A 21,425-nucleotide genomic window follows, 5' to 3' on the forward strand; every position below is an offset into this window, starting at 1 on the left:
AAAGAGACCCTGACTCGAAAAACCAAAAAAAAAAAAAAAAAAAAAAAAAAAAAAAAGAGTTGTTTGTTGCAGCTTTCCTCCAGCCTCCACGTGCCCAAGTGCACACACACTTTAATTAAGTGTTAATTCAGTCAATTCTATTTCCTAAATTGCTCTAAAAATCAGCTGAGGTAGAGATTACTATTCCTGACTCTGAAATTGTAAGTAGGCCAAAAAACCTTGAATGACTAAGGCAGTTAAAAACAGAATTTTCAGCAGGGAAGTGATTGTACATGCCTTTAATCCCAGCACTCCAGAGGCAGAGGCCAGCCTGCTCCACAGTGTGAGTTCCCAGACCCTGTCTCCAAAACCAAACAAACACACAAAAACAGGGCTGGGCGTGGTGGCGCACGCCTTTAATCCCAGCACTCGGGAGGCAGAGGCAGGAGGATCGCTGTGAGTTCGAGGCCAGCCTGGTCTACAAAGTGAGTCCAGGACAGCCAGGGCTACACAGAGAGACCCAAAAAAAGATAAAAATAAAAAGAGTTGGAATTGATATGTAGTGGAGCTAGACACGATAGGCCATGACTTTAATCCCAGAATTTAGGAAGTAGGAGGCAGGCTGATCTCTGTGAGTTGAAGGCCAATATAGTCTACGTAGCCAATGCCTGGATAGCCACAGTTATATGTGAGACTGTCTAATAGTAATAATAATAGTAATAATAACAACAATTTGTGTTTTGAACATTTGGGTGTGGTGGCACATGCCTGAGGTTCCAGCTACTCAGAGAGTTAAGGTCCTTTGAGTTTCCTTCCCTTTTTCTTACCCCCCCCCAAAAAAATCTTTATTTCTAGAAGAGCCTGGGCAATAGGCAAAATAGCATGCCCTTCTATCAACCGTCAATACACAAAAGGGAGAGCTAGGGATGTTTAGGGAGCAGGTTCCACTGTACCCCTGAGCCAGCCTGCCGCAGCTCTGTCTCCATCCTGGAGGAGGTATCCCCTGAGTCACAGGGCTGCTCTCCTACAACCATTCCAAGCATAGCCGAGTCAGCCGGGTGAGGCAGCAGGCGTGGAAGCAGAGCCGCCCGGGTTGGCTCGGTGATTCTGAGGAAATGGAAAAGGGAGTTCACCAGTGCATACTTTGAAAAGAGAGGCAACCCGGTGACCTCACAGGAGGCCGTTCATCCTGTCTTGAGTGCATGTGAGCGCGCTTTATCAAAGCACCTTCGGGGACAAGGGTTGTAACTAAGTGTTAAGAGAGTTTGCGTATCTTATACAAGACCCTGAATTTAATCCCTGGCACTGGAAAAAAACAAACAACAACAAAAACAGTAAATGAATAACTACCTTCTTCATTCAGTGATTTTCCTAGCTTTATCCCAGGCACTCAGAATTCCTAGTAGAGATGGATACAACCCTTGTCCTCGCTCAGGATTTACCTCGGTAATAGAGTGCTTCCCTAGCATTCCTCAGGCCTTGGGTTCAATTCCCAGTGATGGAGATGGTGGTGGAAATCACCAAAAAAGCAAAAAACAAACAAACAAAAAAAAACAAAAAACAAAAAAACCCAAATCTTCCCTCAGCCTAGTAGCATGACACACTCAGAAGACTAAAGCAGACCAGTTGATCAGTCTGAGACTGGCCTGGGTGCATCTGGCTCCAAACTTTCTTGGATTGCATAGAGAGACCCTCATGAGACGCTGTTTTAAGAAAACAGCAGGGCGGGGGTGGCGCACGCCTTTAATCCTAGCACTCAGGGGGCAGAGGCTGGTGGATCTCTGTGAGTTTGAGGCCAGCCTGGTCTACAGAGTAAGTTCCAGGACAGCCAGGGCTATACAGACTTTGTCTCCAAGAAAGAACACACACACACACACACACACACACACACACACACACACTCACAAATGGGGACAGGCCTGTGAAAGGGTCATTTGACCTCCAAAGGGATGGAGACACAGTAAACCTCTGACCTAGAAGATCATACCGATGACCTTCTAATCATCATTTCTTTTGTTTGTTTGGTTGGTTGGGGTTTTTTGTTTTGTTCTGTTTTGTTTTGTTTTGAGACAGAGTTTCTCTTTGTAGCCTTGGCTCTCCTGGACTCACTTTGTAGATCAGGCTGGCCTCAAACTCACAGAGATCCAACTGCCTCTGCCCCCTGAGTGCTGGGATTAAAGTTGTGTGCCACCACGCCCAGCTTTTTGAAGGTTTTTCCTGAGCATGGTGCCTCTTGTGTAACAGCCCGAGCTGTAATCATCATTTCTTATGAATGTTTACTATGAGCTTACTAAACTGTAGTCTAAGCAGTTTACAAGGATTATATCCCTTCATCTCAACAAATCTTCAAAATGTAGAGATCGTGTCTCATTTTACAGATGAAAAACTGTGTGATTCAGTCTGGGTCACGCTGCTAAAGGGCTTTCAAGCGAGGTCTATGGATTTGTCTTGTTTGTCCAGATCTTCCAGTTCGGTCTCCTTCGCAAGTGCGGGCGGGACGTCAAGCCTAAGGCACTACGCTGGGCTTTTGCTGCTGCTACTTGGTTTTGTTACTGTTCATTTACAAGGCTGCCTCACATTCTGTAGCCCCTGTTGGCCTGGAACTTGCTATGTAGACCAGGCTGGCCTCTTTAATCACAGAGCTCCCTGGCCTCCTGAGTGTTAGAATCAAAAAGGTGTAAAGGTGTGTAACACCAGGGCAGGTAACTAATTGCCTGTGGGTTTGTTTTAGTTTTCTGGTTCTGTATTGTTCTGGTTTGGTTTTTCAAGACAGGTTTTGTTGTTGTTGTTGTTGGGATTTTTTTTTTTTTCTGTGTAGCTTTGGCTGTCCTGGACTCACTTTTGTAGACCAGGCTGGCCTCGAACTCACAGTGATCCTCCTGCCTCTGCCTCCCGAGTGCTGGGATTAAAGGCGTGCGCCACCTCAGCAGGCTCCGAAGTTCTTTTCTTAATCACAGAATTGTTGGAGTTTTGCTTTGTTTTGGGCCTGCATAGGGATAAAATCCAGGGGGCCACTATGCTATCCCCACCCCAGCCTCCTTTTTATTTTTTAAAATTGAAACAGAATTCTGTTCCACTGCCTAGCCTGGTCTTGAACTCGTGATTCTCATGCCCAGAGCTACTGAGAGTATAGGCCTGGCTGCCACGGGAGTTTCAGAGGAGCGGAGTGAAGAGGGCAGGATTTTTAGAAAGGCTGCTATTAGCAGAAAACAAAACAAAACAAAACAAAACAGAGTGGGGGTGGGGAGGGAGAAGGAGCTTGCTATGGGGCCTGGTGGTGCACCCCTTTAAATCCAGCACTGGGAGACAGACGCAGGAGGGTCTCTATGAGTTCCAGGGCAGCCTGCTCTACAGAGATAATTCCAGGCAAGCCAGAAGTGTTAATTGAGACTCTGTCTAACAAAACAAAACAAAACAATAACAACAAAAAACAAACCAACCGCCCCCCCCAACAAAACAAAAAAGCTGGGCGTGGTGGTGCACGCCTTTGATCCCAGCACTCGGGAGGCAGAGGCAGGAGGATTGCTGTGAGTTCGAGGCCAGCCTGGTTTACAAAGCAAGTGTAGGACAATCAAGGTACACAGAGAAACCCTGTCTCGAAAAAACAAAAATAAATAAAACCGGGGGGGGGGGGCACATAAAAAGGTGGGTGAGGCGGAAGGGAACCCTGGTATTACTTCTAGGCGCCGCCTAAGACCCGGCAAAGCAGCGCTGTGTAGAAAGGTTAGAGACGGGAGGGAGGGCCGCTCGGCGCTCGGCGCTCGGCTGCTTTTGCCTGCAGACGCCGGACTTCCGCCAACGGCGGCCGCACGCAGGTGACAGTGTTGAGCGCCGAGAACCGGAGCCGAGCGAGGGGCTGCGGTTGCGGCGCAGCCTCTGTTGGTGGGATGAGCTTGGCCGGGGGCCGCGCCCCGCGGAAAACCGCCGGGAACCGGCTCTCTGGGCTCTTGGAAGCAGAGGAGGAAGATGAGTTCTACCAGACGACCTACGGGGGTTTCACTGAGGCAAGAGCCGGGCCCAGGAAGAGGCGGGGAGGAAGCGGAGGAGTCTAGAGGGACAAAGAGGAAGGGGGCGGGGAGTGAGAGGCTTTGAAAGCCGCGCTCCTGACCGCGTGGGTGTGTCCGTGTGTCCGCGTGTCCGCGTGTCTGTGTGTCCGCGTGTCCGTGTGTCCGCGTGTCCGCGTGTCTGTGTGTCCGCGTGTCCGCGTGTCCGTGTGTCCGCGTGTCCGTGTGTCTGTGTGTCCGCGTGTCTGTGTGTCCGTGTGTCCGCGTGTCTGTGTGTCCCCGTGTCTGTGTGTCCTCGTGTCCGTGTGTCTGTGTGTCCGCGTGTCTGTGTGTCCGTGTGTCCGCGTGTCTGTGTGTCCCCGTGTCTGTGTGTCCCCGTGTCTGTGTGTCCGCGTGTCTGTGTGTCCGTGTGTCCGCGTGTCTGTGTGTCCCCGTGTCTGTGTGTCCGTGTGTCCGCGTGTCGGTGTGTCCGTGTGTCCGCGTGTCTGTGTGTCCGCGTGTCGGTGTGTCCGTGTGTCCCCGTGTCTGTGTGTCCGCGTGTCTGTGTGTCCGTGTGTCCGCGTGTCTGTGTGTCCCCGTGTCTGTGTGTCCCCGTGTCTGTGTGTCCTCGTGTCCGTGTGTCTGTGTGTCCGCGTGTCCGTGTGTCCCCGTGTCTGTGTGTCCGTGTGTCCGTGTGTCCGCGTGTCGGTGTGTCCGTGTGTCCGCGTGTCAGCTTCGCAATTGTCCTGTCCTGTGTGTGTGTCTGTGTGTCCCCGTGTCTGTGTGTCCGCGTGTCTGTGTGTCCGCGTGTCCGTGTGTCGGCTTCGCAATTGTCCTGTCCTGTGTGTGTGTCCGCGTGTCGGCTTTGCAGTTGTCTTGTCCTCCTGTCGAAGTATTTATAAAAAGGAATCGCTCCAGAAACAAAGTTAGAGTACCTCTCTTTTCAGCTTTCATCACCGCGTACTTAGATGATCTTTTATTGAGTGTCCAAACAGAATCCCCGTGGTTTTTTTCTTTCTTTCTTTTTTTCCGTCATAGAAACAAAATATTCAGTTTGCAATTAAATTTGCTTTACTTTTCATTTTCTGGTCTGTTTGTAAGGTCTGTGACAATAGGGTTCAGTTTTGTTTTGTTTTGTTTTGTTTTTTAAATGTTCAGGGGGTGACACTTGTCTAATCTTTATTAATAGGCGATCACTGGCCATGAACAGTGGCGCACGCCTTTAATCCCAGCACTTGGGAGACAGAGGCAGGCGGATCTCTGAGTTCCAGGACATCCAGGGCTACACAGAGAAACCCTGTCTCGAAAAACACTGAGCAAAGAAAGAAACTGTTCTTTGGGGCTGGAGAGATGGCTCAGCGGTTAAGAACTCTGACTGCTCTTCCAGAGGTCTCTGAGTTAAATTCCCAGGACCCACATGACAAGTCACAGCTCTAACTCCGAGATCTGACACCCTCACACAGACATACATGCAAACAGAGCACCAGTGCACATAAAATAATTTAAATAAACCGTTGGGCTGGAGAGATGGCTCAGAGGTGAAGAGCATTGTCGGCTCTTCCAGAGGTGCTGAGTTCAATTCCCAGCAACCACATGGTGGCTCACAACCATCTATAATGTGATCGGATGCCATCTTCTGGCCTGCAGGTGTACATGCAGGCAGAACATTGTATACATAATAATACTTTAAAAAGGGGGTGTGGGGGGCAGGGCACGGGCCGGGTGGTGGTGGTGGCCCACACATTTAATCCCAGCGCTTGGCAAGCAGAGGCGATGGATGGATGTGAGTTCGAGGCCAGCCTGGTCTACAAAGCGAGTCCAGGACAGCCAAGGCTACAGAGAGAAACTGTGTCTCAAAAAACGAAACAAAATTTTTTAATTAATTTAATTTAATTAAAAACAAAAAAAGGAAGCCCCACCCTGCAGTGAAAGTGTCTGGGCTCACAGCCTATTAAGATATGGTATGATAAAGACTTAATGTCAAAGACACATAGATTGCTATGGTACAAGTGAGATGCTTATATTTTTGTTGTTGTTGTTTTAAGATTTATTTATTGTATATGAGTGCTTTGTTTGTTTTGTTTTTTGAGACAGGGTTTCTCTGTGTAGCCTTGGCTGTCTGGACTCACTTTGTAGACCAGGCTGGCCTCGCACTCACATCCATCCACCTGCCTCTGCCTCCCGAGGGCTGGGATTACCGTGCACCACCACCGTATATCAGTGCTTTATATGCATGAGGGCAGCAGATCCCTTTACAGACGGCTGGGAGCTGAACTCAGGACCTCTGGAAGACTAGACAGTGCCCTTAACTGCTGAGCCATCTCTCCAGCCTCTATTTTGTTTTTAAAATTGTATTATATTTGTGTGCCTGTGCAGTTCAGTCTCTGTATCCGTCATAGGAGCCCCAGGAACCAAACTCAGGAGGTCAGGCTTATCCAGCAAGCTCCTTTGCCTACGGAGCCATCATGAAGGGTTAGTTGTTCAGGGTTAGTCAGCCCTGGGAAGGAAGTAGCCCTTGAACTGAGGGAATTATGAGAACTAGGCCTTGGTTGGGAGAAGCGCTGGAGGTGGAGTGTGCGGCCCAGCTGGGGAAGGTGAGGCGGAGTGTGCGGCCCAGCTGGGGAAGGTGAGGTGAGTGTGCGGCCCAGCTGGGGAAGGTGAGGTGAGTGTGCGGCCCAGCTGGGGAAGGTGAGGTGAGTGTGCGGCCCAGCTGGGGAAGGTGAGGTGAGTGTGCGGCCCGGCTGGGGAAGGTGAGGTGAGTGTGCGGCCCGGCTGGGGAAGGTGAGGTGAGTGTGCGGCCCGGCTGGGGAAGGTGAGGTGAGTGTGCGGCCCGGCTGGGGAAGGTGAGGTGGAGAGTCCGGCCCGGCTGGGGAAGGTGAGGTGAGTGTGCGGCCCAGCTGGGGAAGGTGAGGTGAGTGTGCGGCCCGGCTGGGGAAGGTGAGGTGAGTGTGCGGCCCAGCTGGGGAAGGTGAGGTGAGTGTGCGGCCCAGCTGGGGAAGGTGAGGTGAGTGTGCGGCCCGGCTGGGGAAGGTGAGGTGAGTGTGCGGCCCGGCTGGGGAAGGTGAGGTGAGTGTGCGGCCCGGCTGGGGAAGGTGAGGTGAGTGTGCGGCCTAGCTGGGGAAGGTGAGGTGAGTGTGCGGCCCGGCTGGGGAAGGTGAGGTGAGTGTGCGGCCCGGCTGGGGAAGGTGAGGTGAGTGTGCGGCCCGGCTGGGGAAGGTGAGGTGAGTGTGCGGCCCGGCTGGGGAAGGTGAGGTGAGTGTGCGGCCCGGCTGGGGAAGGTGAGGTGAGTGTGCGGCCCGGCTGGGGAAGGTGAGGTGAGTGTGCGGCCCGGCTGGGGAAGGTGAGGTGAGTGTGCGGCCCGGCTGGGGAAGGTGAGGTGAGTGTGCGGCCCGGCTGGGGAAGGTGAGGTGAGTGTGCGGCCTAGCTGGGGAAGGTGAGGTGAGTGTGCGGCCCAGCTGGGGAAGGTGAGGTGAGTGTGCGGCCCGGCTGGGGAAGGTGAGGTGAGTGTGCGGCCCAGCTGGGGAAGGTGAGGTGAGTGTGCGGCCCAGCTGGGGAAGGTGAGGTGAGTGTGCGGCCCAGCTGGGGAAGGTGAGGTGAGTGTGCGGCCCAGCTGGGGAAGGTGAGGTGAGTGTGCGGCCCGGCTGGGGAAGGTGAGGTGGAGAGTCCGGCCCAGCTGGGGAAGGTGAGGTGGAGTGTGGAGACACCCAAGCCCTGGAGTGACTCCTACGTCTGCTCTTCTCTGAAAATAAAGATTGGTTGGGTGGAGGTGGATTATGGGACAGTGTTGAATAGGACTGAAAGTGTTTGAAAAAGAGTGGCTAAGACTTCATGACTAACTAGGAGCTGCTACGTACATAGCCTTAATCAACAAGTTTTAAAATAGGTCTCTCTCATTCTTCCTCCAAGGTTCATTTTCCTATTCCTGTCGTTTTATGAGTCGTTATTTAATATGTGCACCTCATGCTTCCAAAAAGGACTTAAGGAGGCTTACAATAGAAACGAAAGTTAGGAGCAGTAAAAGTAGAAAATGAGCAGAGCAGAATTACTGCATCAAGGTATGACATTTTCAAAGAATAAATACAAATATGTATTTGTTTTAAAAATTAAAAGTAATTTTGCCAACAATCTATGCGAAAATGGAAATGGCATTTGATAGCCTTGTGTTTCCTAGCAGCCAAACTGAATTTGTCCTTTTATAAGACTGAAGTATACAGGATATTCAAGAAAGACAAACTTGCCGGGTATGGTGGCGCACGCCTTTAGCCCAGCACTTGAGGCAGAGGCAGGAGAATCTCTGTGAGTTCGAGGCCAGCCTGGTCTACACAGAGAAACCCTGTCTCGAAAAACATAAAAAATAAAAGAAAGAAAAACAAACTTACTTAGCATTAAATTCTAGGGAGATTCTAGGGAGAATTTCTCATTACTTACGAGGTACAACTAAAGTAATCAGGGATTTGGTACATGTAGAACATTCCGTTGTTGGGTGTTAAGAACTGGAAAAGAGCCAGGCAGGGGTAGTTCACGCCTTTAATCCCAGCATTCAGAGGGATGAGGCAAGTGGATCTCTGTGAGCTCAAGTCCAGCCTGGTCTACAAAGTGAGTCCAGGACAGCCAATGCCACATAGAGAAACCGTGTCTCAAAAAAACAAAAGAGCCGGGCGTGGTGGCGCACGCCTTTAATTCCAGCACTCGGGAGGCAGAGGCAGGTGGATCGCTGTGAGTTCGAGGCCAGCCTGGTCTACAAAGTGAGTCCAGGACAGCCAAGGCTACACAGAGAAACCCTGTCTCGAAAAACCAAAAAACAAAACAAACAAACAAAAACAAAGAACTAGAAAAGAGCGTAATGCTACGACAGCAAATCTTAGTGCAGTCAGAACACTAAGATAGGGCAGTGACCTTGCGGGAATGTGATGTGCCCTCTGGTGATGTGGTTTAATTCCAGAGTGGAGCTGAGGGACTCGGTGTGTTCTGAGTCTCTTTCACAAACTTTAGTTAGGAAAAACAGTGATCATCTGTGTGGGATTGAACTCTGGCTGGCTTGGAGTTGCAGCCCTTTGCTATTCGTTTGCTTTGGCAGCATGTGTACACAGTTAATCCATCAGTGGTGTGGCTGATAGAAGAGAAAGCACGCGTGCTAGACTCGAGACCAGGCTGGCCTCGAACTCACAAACATCTGCCTCCTGAGTGCTGGGAATAAAGGCGGGCGCCACCACACAGCCCCGCTGCCTGCTGCAATGTGCCACTTTATGTAGAGAGCTTCCCTGCTGGCCTGTAACCCCAGCGATTGGGCCGAAGAGGCAAGAGGATCAGGAGTTCAAGGTCATCCTTGGCTACGTAGGGTTTGACAAGCTTGAGCAAAGTGGGACTGTTTTTATTAAAACAAAACAAAACAAAAAAAACCAAGGGGCCAGAGCGACGGCTCAGTGATAGAGCACTTACCCAGCAGCTCTTAACTCAGTTACACGCACACACACATGCACACACACACACATGCACACATAAATAAAATCCTAAAGAAAAAGAGTTTCCCAGCCTCAGGCTTGATCTGACCCTCCAGTAAGCCAAGGAATTTTATTTCTATTTCTTTGTTATAACTTAGCTATTTATTTGGAATCTCACTCTGTAGCTCATGCTGTCCCCGACCTCACTGTACCAAGCTCCCCCCAACTCACAGCAGCCCGACCTCACTGTAACCCAAGCTCCCCCCAACTCACAGCAGCCCTCTTCGAGCCTCGGCCTCCCTCATGCTGGGGTTGTAGTCACGATTCATCATGTCCCGTGGCTCAGCTACAGCTTCTTCAGAACAATGTCCTACCCTCCAGTGAGGGGGGCGAGCCACATGCTGTGGGTCCCCTTGCAGGGAGGGGGCGAGCCACGTGCTGTGGGTCCCTCTGCAGTGAGGGGGGCGAGCCATGTGCTGTGGGTCCCTCTGCAGTGAGGGGGGCGAGCCACGTGCTGTGGATTCTATGCAGTGAGGGGGGCGAGCCACGTGCTGTGGATTCTATGCAGTGAGGGGGGCGAGCCACGTGCTGTGGATTCTATGCAGTGAGGGGGGCGAGCCACGTGCTGTGGATTCTATGCAGTGAGGGGGGCGAGCCACGTGCTGTGGGTCCCCCTACAGTGAGGGAGGGCGAGCCACGTGCTGTGGGTCCCCAGGAACTCCCATGGCTTCTGGATGACCGAGGTCAGAGGTCAGGAACACTGGAAGGCAGTGGTCCTGGAAAGGCTCTGTCTGTGGGGAGTGAATGAGTCCACTTCCTCCTCAAGGAACATTAGCAGTGCCATGGCCAGCGGTCCTCACCGCTCTGTGTCCGCAGGAATCTGGAGATGATGAGTACCAAGGGGACCAGTCTGACACAGAGGACGAGGTGGACTCTGACTTCGACATTGATGAAGGAGACGAGCCATCCAGCGATGGGGAAGCCGAGGAGCCGAGGAGGAAGCGCAGAGTCGTCACCAAAGCCTATAAGGTACAAAAGGGGCCTTGGTTTCCTTGTACCTTTTTTCCCCCTTGCAGGGTGGGGTGGGGTGGGATTTTGGTTTTTTGTTTTTGTTTTGGCGGGGAGTTGTTTGTTTTTGAAACAAGATCTTGCTGTGTAGAGCAGGGTGGCCTCAAACTCCAGGAGTCCCGCCTGCCTCTGCCTCCCAACTGCTGGCGTTAAAGGCGTGCACTACTACACCAGGTCTGACTATCTTAATGTGTTTCTCCTACTCTTACTAGGTTAGTTTTCTCTGATAAAATCCTCACCTTCACCCTTATCTCTCTTGTTTTCTGGTGACTTTTTCTAATTTGTCCCCAGGAGCCGCTAAAGAGCTTGAGGCCCCGAAAGGTCAGCACCCCAGCAAGTAGCTCTCAGAAGACCAGAGAGGAGAAGACACTGCTGCTGCAGGAACTACAGGATGACAGTTCTGACGGTGAGTTAAATGTCACAATTAACTGTTTGCTCTGTGTGAAGTTTCCTAAGGTTAGTAACTGTTATGTGAGAGAGTCCTGCTGCCTGCCTGCTTGAGTGTATGTGCATTCATGGGCCAGAAGAGCTAGAGTTGCAGGCTTCTTACCTGAGCTCCAGTGCTCATGAGTGCCCGAAGAGCACCTTTTAAATCTTTTATTATTTTTTAGTTTTGGTTTTTGGGGTTTTTTTGTTTTGTTTTGTTTTGGAGACAGGGTTTCTCTGTGTAGCCTTGGCTATCCTGAACTCACTTTGTAGACCAGGCTGGCCTCAAACTCACAGCGATCCACCTGCCTCTGCCTCCTGAGTGCTGGGATTAAAGGCGTGTGCCACCATGCCTGGCTAATTTTTTATTATTTTTTAAAGATGTATTTATTATGTATACAGTGCTCTGCCTGCATGTACACCTGCAGGACAGAAGAGGGCACCAGATCTCATTATAGATGGTTGTGAGCCACCATGTGGTTGCTGGGAATTGAACTCAGGACCTCTGAAGAGCAAATAGTGCTTTTAACCTCTGAGCCATCTCTCCAGCCCCTCAAAAAGCACTTTTAACACCACTGAGTCAGCTCTTTAGCCCAGGAAAGTCTTTGTTCTTAGAAATACACCTGGGCCGGAGCTGGAGGGTTAAGAGCACTGACTGCTCTTCTCAATGCTCCTGAATGCAATCCCCAGCAACCACATGGTGCCTCACAACCATCTATAATGAGATCTGGTGCCCTCTTCTGTCCTGCAGGTGTAATGCAGGCAGAGCACTGTATACATAATAAATAAATCTTAAAAAGAAAGAAAGGAAATACTACTCCTGGGCCAACCCAGGCAAGATGGCACACCCCTATAGACCCAGTACCCAGGAGACAGAGTTCAAGATCAGCCTGGTCCAAGAACAAGTTTCAAGAGCTACACACAGAAACTTTGTCTTGAACCCCCACCCCTTTAAAAAAAAAAAAAAAAAGAAAGGGGCCTGGAAAGATGGCTCAGGGGTTAAGAGCACTGGCTGCTCTTTCAGAGGTCCTGAGTTCAAGTCCCAGCAACCACATGGTGGCTCACAACCACCTATAATGTGATCTGGTGCCCTTTCTGCATAATAAATAAATAATTAAAAAAAAAAAAGAAAGAAAGAAAGAAAGAAAAGGAAAAGAAACTAGAAATATGCCAGATGAGGTGGCAGGGGCCTTTAATCCCAGTGCTCCAGAGGCGGAAGCAAATAAAATAGAAATTAATTCAGAGGCTTCTTCCCCGTCCACTCTCTGCAGGTCGGAAGTCCATGCGTCAGTCCACGGCTGAGCACACACGACAAACGTTCCTTCGGGTTCAAGAGCGGCAAGGACAGTCCCGGAGGCGAAAGGGTCCCCACTGTGAGCGGCCACTAACCCAGGAAGAGCTGCTCAGGGAGGCCAAGATCACTGAGGAGCTCAACTTACGTTCACTTGGTCAGTCTGGTTTGGGGAAATTGGGGGAGACACTGAGGTGCTTGGGAGAAGTGGGGAAAGTTCACAGTTAACAGTCCAGTGCTGGGGAGTTGAAAGCCAGCCTGTCTGCTTAACTCATTCCTGTCCAGCCAGAGCTGCATAGAAGAGCTGTCTCAAATAATGAAAAAGAAAACACACACACACACACAAAGACGAAATGAGAGCGTGCACTGGTAGCAGGGCATCAGGCAGTAAAGAGTATCTAAAGCAGCTGGGCAGTGGTGGCAGGCACCTTTAATCCTAGCACTCAGGAGGCAGAGGCAGGAGGATCTCTGTGAGTTTGAGGCCAGCCTGGTCTACAAAGCGAGTCCAGGACAACCAAGGCTGTTACACAGAGAAACCCTGTCTCGAAAAAAACCAAACAAAAGAAAAAAAAATGAAAACAAACAAAATCACAGGACAGAGCTCAGTGGGATCTGTGGTGGCTGGTGGGTGAAGGCAACTTGCCACCAACCGTGTGGCTCTGAGTTTGATCCCTGTGATCCACATGACACAAGCAGGAGAATTGACTCCAGCAAGTTGTCCTCCGGCTTCTACACACGCATGCACGTGTGTCCCGTGCACACACAGACTGGCGCATTCATAAATACATGACTAACTCCCGGGCGAGAGGCAGAGTGCGGGGAAAGGGAAACTGAGCCTCTGTCGTTTCTCACTTTGATCTGAAGAGACCTATGAGAGGCTGGAGGCTGACAAGAAGAAGCAGGTTCACAAGAAGCGCAAGTGCCCGGGGCCAGTGGTCACCTACCACTCGCTGGCCGTGCCCCTCGTAGGGGAGCCTGCGCCCAAGGAGGAGAATGTGGACGTGGAAGGGTGAGTGACTCCCGCGCCCCTGGCTTCGCTGCACTCGGTCTGGACCTCAGCCGATTCCTTCCTGGTGTCTTGTTTTCTTGAGCTGGTCTCTGTAGCTTTGGCTGGCCTGGAAGTCATTATGTAGCCCAGGCTAGTCCAAAACTCATGGTCCACCTGCCTCTCCTTCCTTAGTATTGGGAGCACAAATGTGAATCACCGCACCCACATTTCTATTGTATTTTGTTGTTTTTTGTAAAGTGTGTCGGTGTTTTGCCTGCATGTACCTCTAGCCTGGTGTCCATTGAGACCAGAAGAGGGTGACGGGTTCATCAGAAGTGGAGTTCCAGGTGGTTGTGAGCGCTGTCTGGGAGCTAGGACTCAAACCCATGTCCTCCCAGAGAGCAGCCGTCTTCCTCTTCTCTGCCCCACCCATGCCGCTGAGGACCCCCAACTCCCCCCCACCCCCAGCCTAACCTGTTCCTTCCTGTGTCTCTTCCCTGCTCCTCTTCACCCACAGACTTGACCCTGTGCCTGCGTCCTCTTCGTTGACTGCACGCGCCGGGCCTGGGCCTGCCGTCGCCCCTGCTTACTGCTCACGCACCTTCATCACATTCAGTGACGATGCGACATTTGAAGAGTGGTTCCCCCAGGGGCGACCCCCAAAGGTCCCCGTACGGGAGGTCTGCCCAGTGACCCATCGTCCCGCTTTATACCGGGACCCTGTTACAGACATACCCTACGCCACTGCTCGAGCCTTCAAGATCATCCGTGAGGCGTACAAGAAATACATCACTGCCCATGGACTGCCGCCCGCTGCCTCAGCGCTGGGCCCTGGCCCCCCACCCCCCGAGCCACTCCCTGGTGCTGGGCCCCGAGCCTTGCGTCAGAAAATTGTCATCAAGTAGAGAGGTCGGCAGGTTCCTCTCATGACACGGCCTCGACTGATCTCTGTTCTGATGTTTTCATCATTTCCTCCCTAGTTTATTCTGTTTTGTTTTGTTGTTTTTTTAATCTAATAAAATGGTAAAACTCCTTTATGTCTGATGTATTTATGAATATGTGAGTGTATTTGCATATTTGGCTTGTTTGGGCTTTGTTTTCACTAACATTGAACACGTGGCCTTGTTTGTGCTGGACAGCTGTTCCCCCACTAAGATGACCATTGTTTGTTTTCTTCCTCTTTGTCTCCTTTTCTCCTCTCTCTTTTGAGACTGGCCTCAGGTACGCTCTCTCTGCCTTTGCTCCCAAGTGCTAGTGTGCTGCCACAGGCAGGCTTGGCCTTTCCTTGTTAGACGGCACTAGCTGTGAGCGGGCCCCCTCCTTCTTCTCTGTGCGTGCGCACCATATGCATACATGGTGCACGTAGAGGCTAGACCACAGCATCGAAGCCTCAGATGACGTTACAGACACTGAGCTGCCATGTGGGTGCCGGGAATTGAACCCTGGTTTTCTAGAAGAGCAGCCAGAGCCATCTCTCCAGCCTCCCTTTTTAAAAATAACTTTTAGCCAGTATGGTGGCACACACTTTTTTAATCCCAGCACTCAGAGAGGCAGGTGGATCGCTGTGAGTTCTCTGGCAAACCTGGTCTACAAAGCAAGTCCAGGACAGCTAAGGCTACACAGAGAAACTGTCTTGAAAAAAAGTTTTTTTTAAAACAAGTTCTTGCTAAATTGTACAGGCTATGAATTGTCCCAAACTTCAGACTCCTGGGCTCAAGCAATCCTTCCATCTCAACCTTCCCTGTGCTAGGCCTAGAGGTGCGGACCTCCGTTAGCTGCTTGGTCCTATTTTTATTTTTATTTTTATGTTTTTGGCTTTTCAAGACAGGGTTTCTATGTGTAATAGTGCTGGCTGTCCTGGAACTCTCTTTGTAGACCAGGCTGGCCTCGAGCTCAGAGAGATCTGCCTGTCTCTGCCTCCCGAGTGCTAGGATTAAAGGCTTGCGCCACCACACCTGGCCTGCTTGGTCCTTTTTAAATAGCATATAGTCACAAAGTATGGGCTTCATAAAGATGCCTTTATTCAAGTTATTATATATTTTTATTACGTTTACCTAGGTTATCCATATTTAGTCTTTCAACTAAAGTTAAGTACCAAAACAAAATGCTTACCTTAGAGAGTGAGAGGGATGTGTGTGTCTATTTGAGCATGTGGCAGGGGTGGTATGCACATGCGGAGGCCAGCCAGTGTCTTCTGTAAGTCTACCTGTTCCTTTGAGGCAGGTTCTCTGAACCTGGGCTCATGTTTTCTAGGCTATCAGAAGCCAGCAAGCCCCCAGTTATACTGTCTTTGCCAGCCACTGGAGCTGAGGTTACAGCCACGTGCCAGATGACCAGTGTGTGGGTGCTGGAATTTAACTCTAGTCCTTACAATTGTGCAGCAAACACTCCCAGGCACCTGACATAACTAGCTCCTCAGCCCACCCCACCCCCCTTTTTTTTTCAAGACAAGGTTTCTCTGTAGCCTTGGCTGTTCTAGAACTAGCTCTGTAGACCAGGCTGGCCTCAAGTTCACAGACACTGTGTGCCACCACTGCCCAGCTGCCTTACCCTTTCCCCCTTTTTGGTTTTTGTTCTTTTGAGTCAGGGTTTCTCTGTGTAACATGGCTGTCCTAGACTCACTCTGTAGACCAGGCTGGCCTCGAACTCGCATCCACCTGCCTGCCTCTGCCTCCCGAGAGTGCTGAGATTAAAGGCGTGCGCCACTGAGCCCTGCTGCCTACTCCCCCTTTTAAAAAAGGTTTTGCTATGATTCCCGTGTTGGCTTTGAGCTCACCACGTAGTCCAGGCTGCTCTTTATCTTGTAGCAGCCCTGCCTCAGCCTCCCCGATGGAAGGAACGCAGATGAGACGCACTGGGCCTGGCCTGGTACGGTCAGTGCTTTGAAGGGAACAGGTACCCTGCAGTGGTCATCTGATCTCCACTGGAGAAGAGGAGGTGTCATGGCTGATACTGGCCACTAGGGGCTCTCAGGGCTGGGCAAGGTATGGGGTCTGTGTATATGTGATCTCCCACCACTCCCCACCTGGCCAGAGCTAAAATAATAAAATGCTGAGCTCACTGTTCCCCCACTCTCCCCCGGCACCAGGCTCCTCCTGCTGACCGGACAGTGCCCCAGTACAACAGACGGACCAACTGACAAGGGGAGGTGAGAGGTGGCCGTTAGGACTGGTAGGTTGGAAAGGAGGGGTCCTAGGGGCCAGAGACTGGTGGGAGATGGGTAGAGTGGCCCTGGGGGAAGTGAGCTGGTGTGTCCGTGCCGCTGTCACTCCGTGTGCGTTTCTGTCACTGCCCTGTGTGCACCCTGTACAGCTTATGTTGTCAGTGTCTCACGTTCAGAACCACCTTCCATATTTGGCATGGTGTATATTTAGGACTCGAGTGCATTTTTCACACTAAAAGATTGTGCAAGTTTAATCACCCCACTACCCCATTTAGAAGACTTTCCCCCCAGTGTTCTAGTGTCACCTTTCTGGTGACAGATTATGGGAACTGAACGCCTTCTGAGGCCATACTGCCCTTCCCCCAGTCTGGAAGCGCCCTGGCTTCCAAGCCTTACTTTCCCTTAGGGTTCAGAATTTTAGCCAACGCAGAAAGTGAAGTCTTGGTCCTTTCCGGTAAAGGAGAAGATGAGGGCAGCATAGGCGGCCCCCGCTCTAACCCAGCCAGCCTTGCCTGCTTCAAAGCCGCTTTCAAAAAAGGCCTGGGTGACGGGGAGGGGGGGAGGGAGGCCACGAAGCTCTCTGCCACCCCCTCCCACCTTTCGGTAGGAACTGGGCAAGGAGCCAGCTGTGCTGACAGGACCTTCAGCAGCTGTGTTAGAGCAAGAGACACTGCCGGGTAGGGTTGGAGGGGTGGATGCTGCCAGCATTTCTCTGTCACACCGTGGTGGACAGACAGACCCAGCCTGGAGCAGAGTCCCCATGTAGACTGGCCGGCAAGGGCAGGAACCAAACCGGGAGGGAAACTAATTGTCACAGTGACATATCTGATGTTCCCATCCCTGGTAGCCTCTAGGTCTGTGTTCTAGTTATGGCTGGACTTTTTGTGTCCTCAGTGTCCATGTCCAACAACTTTTCCTGTGTTCCCCCAGGCTGTGAGTGTCACACAGCGGGGCGGGGGGAGGGGCCACCATGTCATCATATCAGAAGGAACTGGAGAAATACAGAGACATAGATGAAGATGAGATCCTGCGGTCCCTGAGCCCCGAGGAGCTAGAACAGCTGGACGGCGAGCTACAAGAAATGGACCCTGAGGTAGGGGTCAGGGCGTCCCCGCACATGTGGGAAGGAGTGCGTATTTGGTGGCTGTGACCAGGGCCTGAGGTAGGGGTCAGGGGTCAGGGTGTCCCTGCACATGTGGGAAGGAGAGGGTGCTGGGTACCTAAGAATAAGACTATCAACAGCCAGGAGAAAAGATGTCTGGAGAGTCCTGATTTGTTCCTCCCAAAACTCATCCCTAAGAATATGCTCCTGCCAGCCGGACTGAGACAGCGTGACCAGACGAAGAAGAGCCCGACAGGGCCGCTAGACAGAGACGCCCTATTGCAATACCTGGAGCAACAGGCGCTAGAAGTCAAAGAGCGTGATGACTTGGTGCCCTTCACCGGCGAAAAGAAGGGTATGGCACCCTAACATCTGTGCCCCGAGGAACAAGGTGGCCATCTGCTGCATCTCCCCGTTAGCGTCCCTCACCGCTTCCAGCAGCTACTGGGTCAGGGCTCAGGCCCAGGACAGCGGCCTGCTAACTTAGTCTCTTCAGTTGTTATTGTTTTGTTTTGTTTTTTAATATTTGAGCTAGGATCTCATTGTGTAGCCCAGGCTGGCCCTGAACTAGGACTCCCTGAGCTTGCTGAATGCTGAGATTACAGACGTGAGCCACCACACCAGCCCTACTCTTCAATTCTTATGAGAGAGCAGAGGACCGAAGAGCCCGGTGCTTCTAGAGAATTCAGGCTTTCTGGTGTCCACTGGTGATCTAGTCTGACCCCACATGGACAAGGGGACAGAAGATGAGGTCACCGTCCTGGAAGAAGTCACCTCTACCTGAACTGTCCTTCATCTCTCTATCAGGAAAACCCTACATTCAGCCCAAGAGAGAAATTCCAGCACAGGAACAGATCACTCTGGAGCCTGAGCTGGAGGAGGCGCTGTCCCATGCCACAGATGCTGAAATGTGTGACATTGCAGGTGGGCGGCTGTGGGGAGCTGAGGGAGGATGGAGCTTATGGCGTCCTTATCTTAACTAGGGCAGGCCTGAGCCTCAGGCGGTGCTCCCCCCCCCCCCCCCCGCCGGATTCCGTGTGTAGCCCTGGCTCTGGAGCACACTTTGTAGACCAGGCTGGCCTCGAACTCACAGAGATCTGCCTGTCTCTGCCTCCCGAGTGCTAGGATTAAAGGGTGCGCCACCATACCTGGCTTCATTTTTTTTTTTAATTTAGTAAGTTAACATCTCAAGAGCAGCCTTACAGGGACTGTGAGGGGGATGAGAGCGGGGCTGTCTGCCGGTGGTCCTCACTCCCCCGTCCCCCTCCGCCCCCTGGCTCCTGAAGGGCCTTCTGAGGCCTCTGTGTCTTAGAAATCACTGCCACAGCAGGTTTATGTCCGAGGGGGGGTGAGAAACTCTGCAAGATCTAAACCGGCTTCAGCGGCGGGAGGCAGGAGGCAGGGCTGGGCGTGCGTGCACCTTACCTGCCGTGCACCTCTGCTTACCCTCACCAGCGATCCTGGGCATGTACACGTTAATGAGCAACAAGCAATACTATGATGCCATTTGCAGTGGAGAGATCTGCAACACGGAAGGCATCAGCAGTGAGTGCGCTGGGGAACCCTGACCGCCCTGCCCCGCCCCGTGGGGAGGTGTGACATTGGGATGCTGGGGCTCCCTTTCTGCTCTTACACCCCCAGGTGTGGTGCAGCCTGACAAGTACAAGCCGGTACCGGATGAACCCCCAAACCCCACAAACATTGAGGAAATGCTAAAGAGGGTGCAAAGCAATGACAAAGAGCTGGAGGAGGTGAACCTCAATAATATACAGGTATTTGGCGGCCTTCCCCAGATAGTATCAAGAGTAACTGCCGATGCTGAGGCCCCTCAGCCCGCCATCCCCCGCGCCCCCTGATGCTGAGGCCCCTCAGCCCGCCGTCCCCCGCGCCCCCTGATGCTGAGGCCCCTCAGCCCGCCGTCCCCCGCGCCCCCTGATGCTGAGGCCCCTCAGCCCGCCGTCCCCCGCGCCCCCTGATGCTGAGGCCCCTCAGCCCGCCGTCCCCGCCCCACAGGACATCCCGATACCTGTGCTGAGTGAGCTGTGTGAAGCCATGAAGACTAACACGTATGTCCGGAGCTTCAGTCTGGTGGCCACAAAGAGTGGGGACCCCATCGCCAATGTAAGGCCAGCTGGCACCCCCACCCTCTTCCCATCCCCTGGCAAGGGCCACCTTTAGGGGTCACACTAGGGGGTGCTGTTCCCATCGGGTTTTCTTATGGGAGCCCTCAAAATCCCTACCCTACCGCCCCGGCTCACTACTCCCAAAGTCCTTTCCCCCCAAAACAAGCTTCTTCAACACCCTCGATTGCAGTAACGTTTTTGAGGGTGGGGTGTTCAAGACAGGGTTTCTCTGTGTAGCCTTGGCTGTCCTGGACTCGCTCTGTAGACCAGGCTGGCCTCGAACTCACAGTGATCCGCCTGCCTCTGCCTCCCGAGTGCTGGGATTAAAGGCGTGGGCCACCACCCCTTGGCTGCTGCTGCAGCTTCTGCTTCTTCTTCTTCTTCTTCTTCTTCTTCTTCTTCTTCTTCTTCTTCTTCTTCTTCTTCCTCCTCCTCCTCCTCCTCCTCCTCCTCCTCCTCCTCCTCCTCCCCCTCCCCCTCCCCCTCCTCCTCCTCAGCTGTGTTTGAGGCAGGGTCTCTCTCCACACCTACCCCTGGCTGCCCTGGAACTTGCTATGACTCCCACCAGCAACCTAATCTCCATGCTTTTACCAACTCCCCAACCCTGGTGCGTCCTGCCTCACAGTTCAAGTCACCTCAAAGCGCTGTCTCCCTCCGGCTGTCGCCCAGCGCCTATTCTGTCTCCTCAGTCACCTATGAAACTGGCCCGAAGGCTAACGCGCCCCTCCCTCACAGGCGGTGGCCGCCATGCTGCGTGAGAACCGTAGTCTCCAGAGCCTGAACATTGAGTCCAACTTCATCAGCAGCACAGGCCTCATGGCTGTGCTCAAGGCGGTCCGGGAAAACGCCACCCTCACCGAGCTCCGTGTGGACAACCAGGTCAGCGCGGGCCGCTCATCGAGCGAGCGGAGCCAGCGCAGCGCTCAGAGGCCCGCGGCTGGGGCGGTGACCGCCACACATATCTGATGGCTTCACCCTTTCCCCCTCAGCGCCAGTGGCCTGGTGATGCGGTGGAGATGGAGATGGCCACCGTGCTGGAGCAGTGTCCCTCTATTGTCCGTTTCGGGTACCACTTCACACAACAAGGACCACGAGCTCGAGCGGCCCAGGCCATGACCCGGAACAACGAGCTGCGTGAGTAACTCCGACCCCGCGCGCGCGTGAGGAGGAAGAGGAGGGGGAGGGGGAGGGGGAGGAGGAGGGGGAGGAGGAGGAGGGGGAGAAGGGGGAGGAGGGCAGGGGCCGAGACAGCGCGGGCCCTGAAGGCCGGCGTCGTGACGTCATGGGCGGCCGGCACACAGGTGGAGGCAGAAAAGCCTTCCTCCCTGACACACAGCCACACGAGGTGGGCAGCCAGCGTGCGGGGAACCTGCAGAGGCGCGGCCCCTTTACGCTCAGGGTGTGTTCCAGACTTTGCTTTGTTAACATGGAACAGGCCCATCAGGTGGCACGAGGCAGAGGCAGAGGCAGAGGCCCTTACGCGCCTAAGGAAAAGGAGGAAGAGAAACAGGCCTTGTCCAAACAAGAGACGGACCTGTTTACTACTCTCCCTTTACAGGTCGGCAGCAGAAGAAGACATAGCCTCCCCTTCCCTTTCCCTTTTCCCCACAAGAGGCGAGAGCCGCGGACACAGGAACCCTAGTCTCTCTCCCCTTTCCTGTAAATAAAATCCCTTTTGTTCACGCCGCCCGTCTCCTTCCCGGGTGGATCTTGGCGCTGCCCTCCGCGGGTCACTGCCAGTTCTTCTCGGATTATTTATACACTAGGCCGGGAGCTTCAGGTTACAGCAGGAGGGGCGCTGCCCCTTGTGCTCCCCATAAATCTGCCAAAGGCTTTAGTCCCTCCACAGGGTACTTGGCCT

General features: G+C 52.7%; 2 protein-coding genes across 3 annotated transcripts; both read left to right on the forward strand.

Annotated features, from left to right (window-relative positions):
- The first annotated feature begins 3,775 nt into the window (after positions 1 to 3,775).
- Positions 3,776 to 14,209, forward strand: VPS72 (vacuolar protein sorting 72 homolog). The gene is made up of 6 exons (XM_084768438.1): positions 3,776 to 3,983; positions 10,280 to 10,432; positions 10,763 to 10,877; positions 12,169 to 12,345; positions 13,053 to 13,197; positions 13,694 to 14,209. The coding sequence occupies exons 1-6, from the start codon at positions 3,867 to 3,869 to the stop codon at positions 14,079 to 14,081; spliced, it is 1,095 nt and encodes a 364-aa protein (XP_084624564.1). The 5' UTR covers positions 3,776 to 3,866; the 3' UTR covers positions 14,082 to 14,209.
- A 1,987-nt stretch (positions 14,210 to 16,196) lies between these two features.
- On the forward strand, positions 16,197 to 21,247 carry TMOD4 (tropomodulin 4). 2 transcript variants are annotated; one of them, XM_084768821.1, is made up of 10 exons: positions 16,197 to 16,324; positions 17,270 to 17,432; positions 17,640 to 17,796; positions 18,249 to 18,365; positions 18,897 to 18,986; positions 19,083 to 19,213; positions 19,455 to 19,562; positions 20,300 to 20,443; positions 20,554 to 20,698; positions 21,123 to 21,247. In XM_084768821.1, exons 2-10 carry the CDS (start codon positions 17,310 to 17,312, stop codon positions 21,143 to 21,145), a joined length of 1,038 nt encoding a protein of 345 aa, XP_084624947.1. In that variant the 5' UTR covers positions 16,197 to 16,324; positions 17,270 to 17,309; the 3' UTR covers positions 21,146 to 21,247. The 2 variants fall into 2 exon arrangements, with proteins under 2 accessions (XP_084624947.1, XP_084624946.1); XM_084768820.1 differs by having other exon boundaries at positions 16,203 to 16,347.
- The last annotated feature ends 178 nt before the right edge of the window (positions 21,248 to 21,425 follow it).

The sequence above is a fragment of the Acomys minous genome (genome assembly GCF_964271855.1).
Source record: "Acomys minous genome assembly, chromosome: 19".
Classification (NCBI taxonomy): domain Eukaryota; kingdom Metazoa; phylum Chordata; class Mammalia; order Rodentia; family Muridae; genus Acomys; species Acomys minous.

What these genes read in the sequence shown, in the direction of transcription:
- VPS72 (XM_084768438.1), top strand. Translation starts at nt 3,867, where the DNA reads ATGAGCTTGGCCGGGGGCCGCGCCCCGCGGAAAACCGCCGGGAACCGG. An exon ending in TCGTCACCAAAGCCTATAAG is followed by an intron (nt 10,433 to 10,762) that starts GTACAAAAGGGG and finishes ATTTGTCCCCAG; the next exon opens with GAGCCGCTAAAGAGCTTGAG. An exon ending in GCTCAACTTACGTTCACTTG is followed by an intron (nt 12,346 to 13,052) that starts GTCAGTCTGGTT and finishes TTTGATCTGAAG; the next exon opens with AGACCTATGAGAGGCTGGAG.
- TMOD4 (XM_084768821.1), top strand. Translation starts at nt 17,310, where the DNA reads ATGTCATCATATCAGAAGGAACTGGAGAAATACAGAGACATAGATGAA. An exon ending in TGAAATGTGTGACATTGCAG is followed by an intron (nt 18,366 to 18,896) that starts GTGGGCGGCTGT and finishes TACCCTCACCAG; the next exon opens with CGATCCTGGGCATGTACACG. An exon ending in AGCTCCGTGTGGACAACCAG is followed by an intron (nt 20,444 to 20,553) that starts GTCAGCGCGGGC and finishes TTTCCCCCTCAG; the next exon opens with CGCCAGTGGCCTGGTGATGC.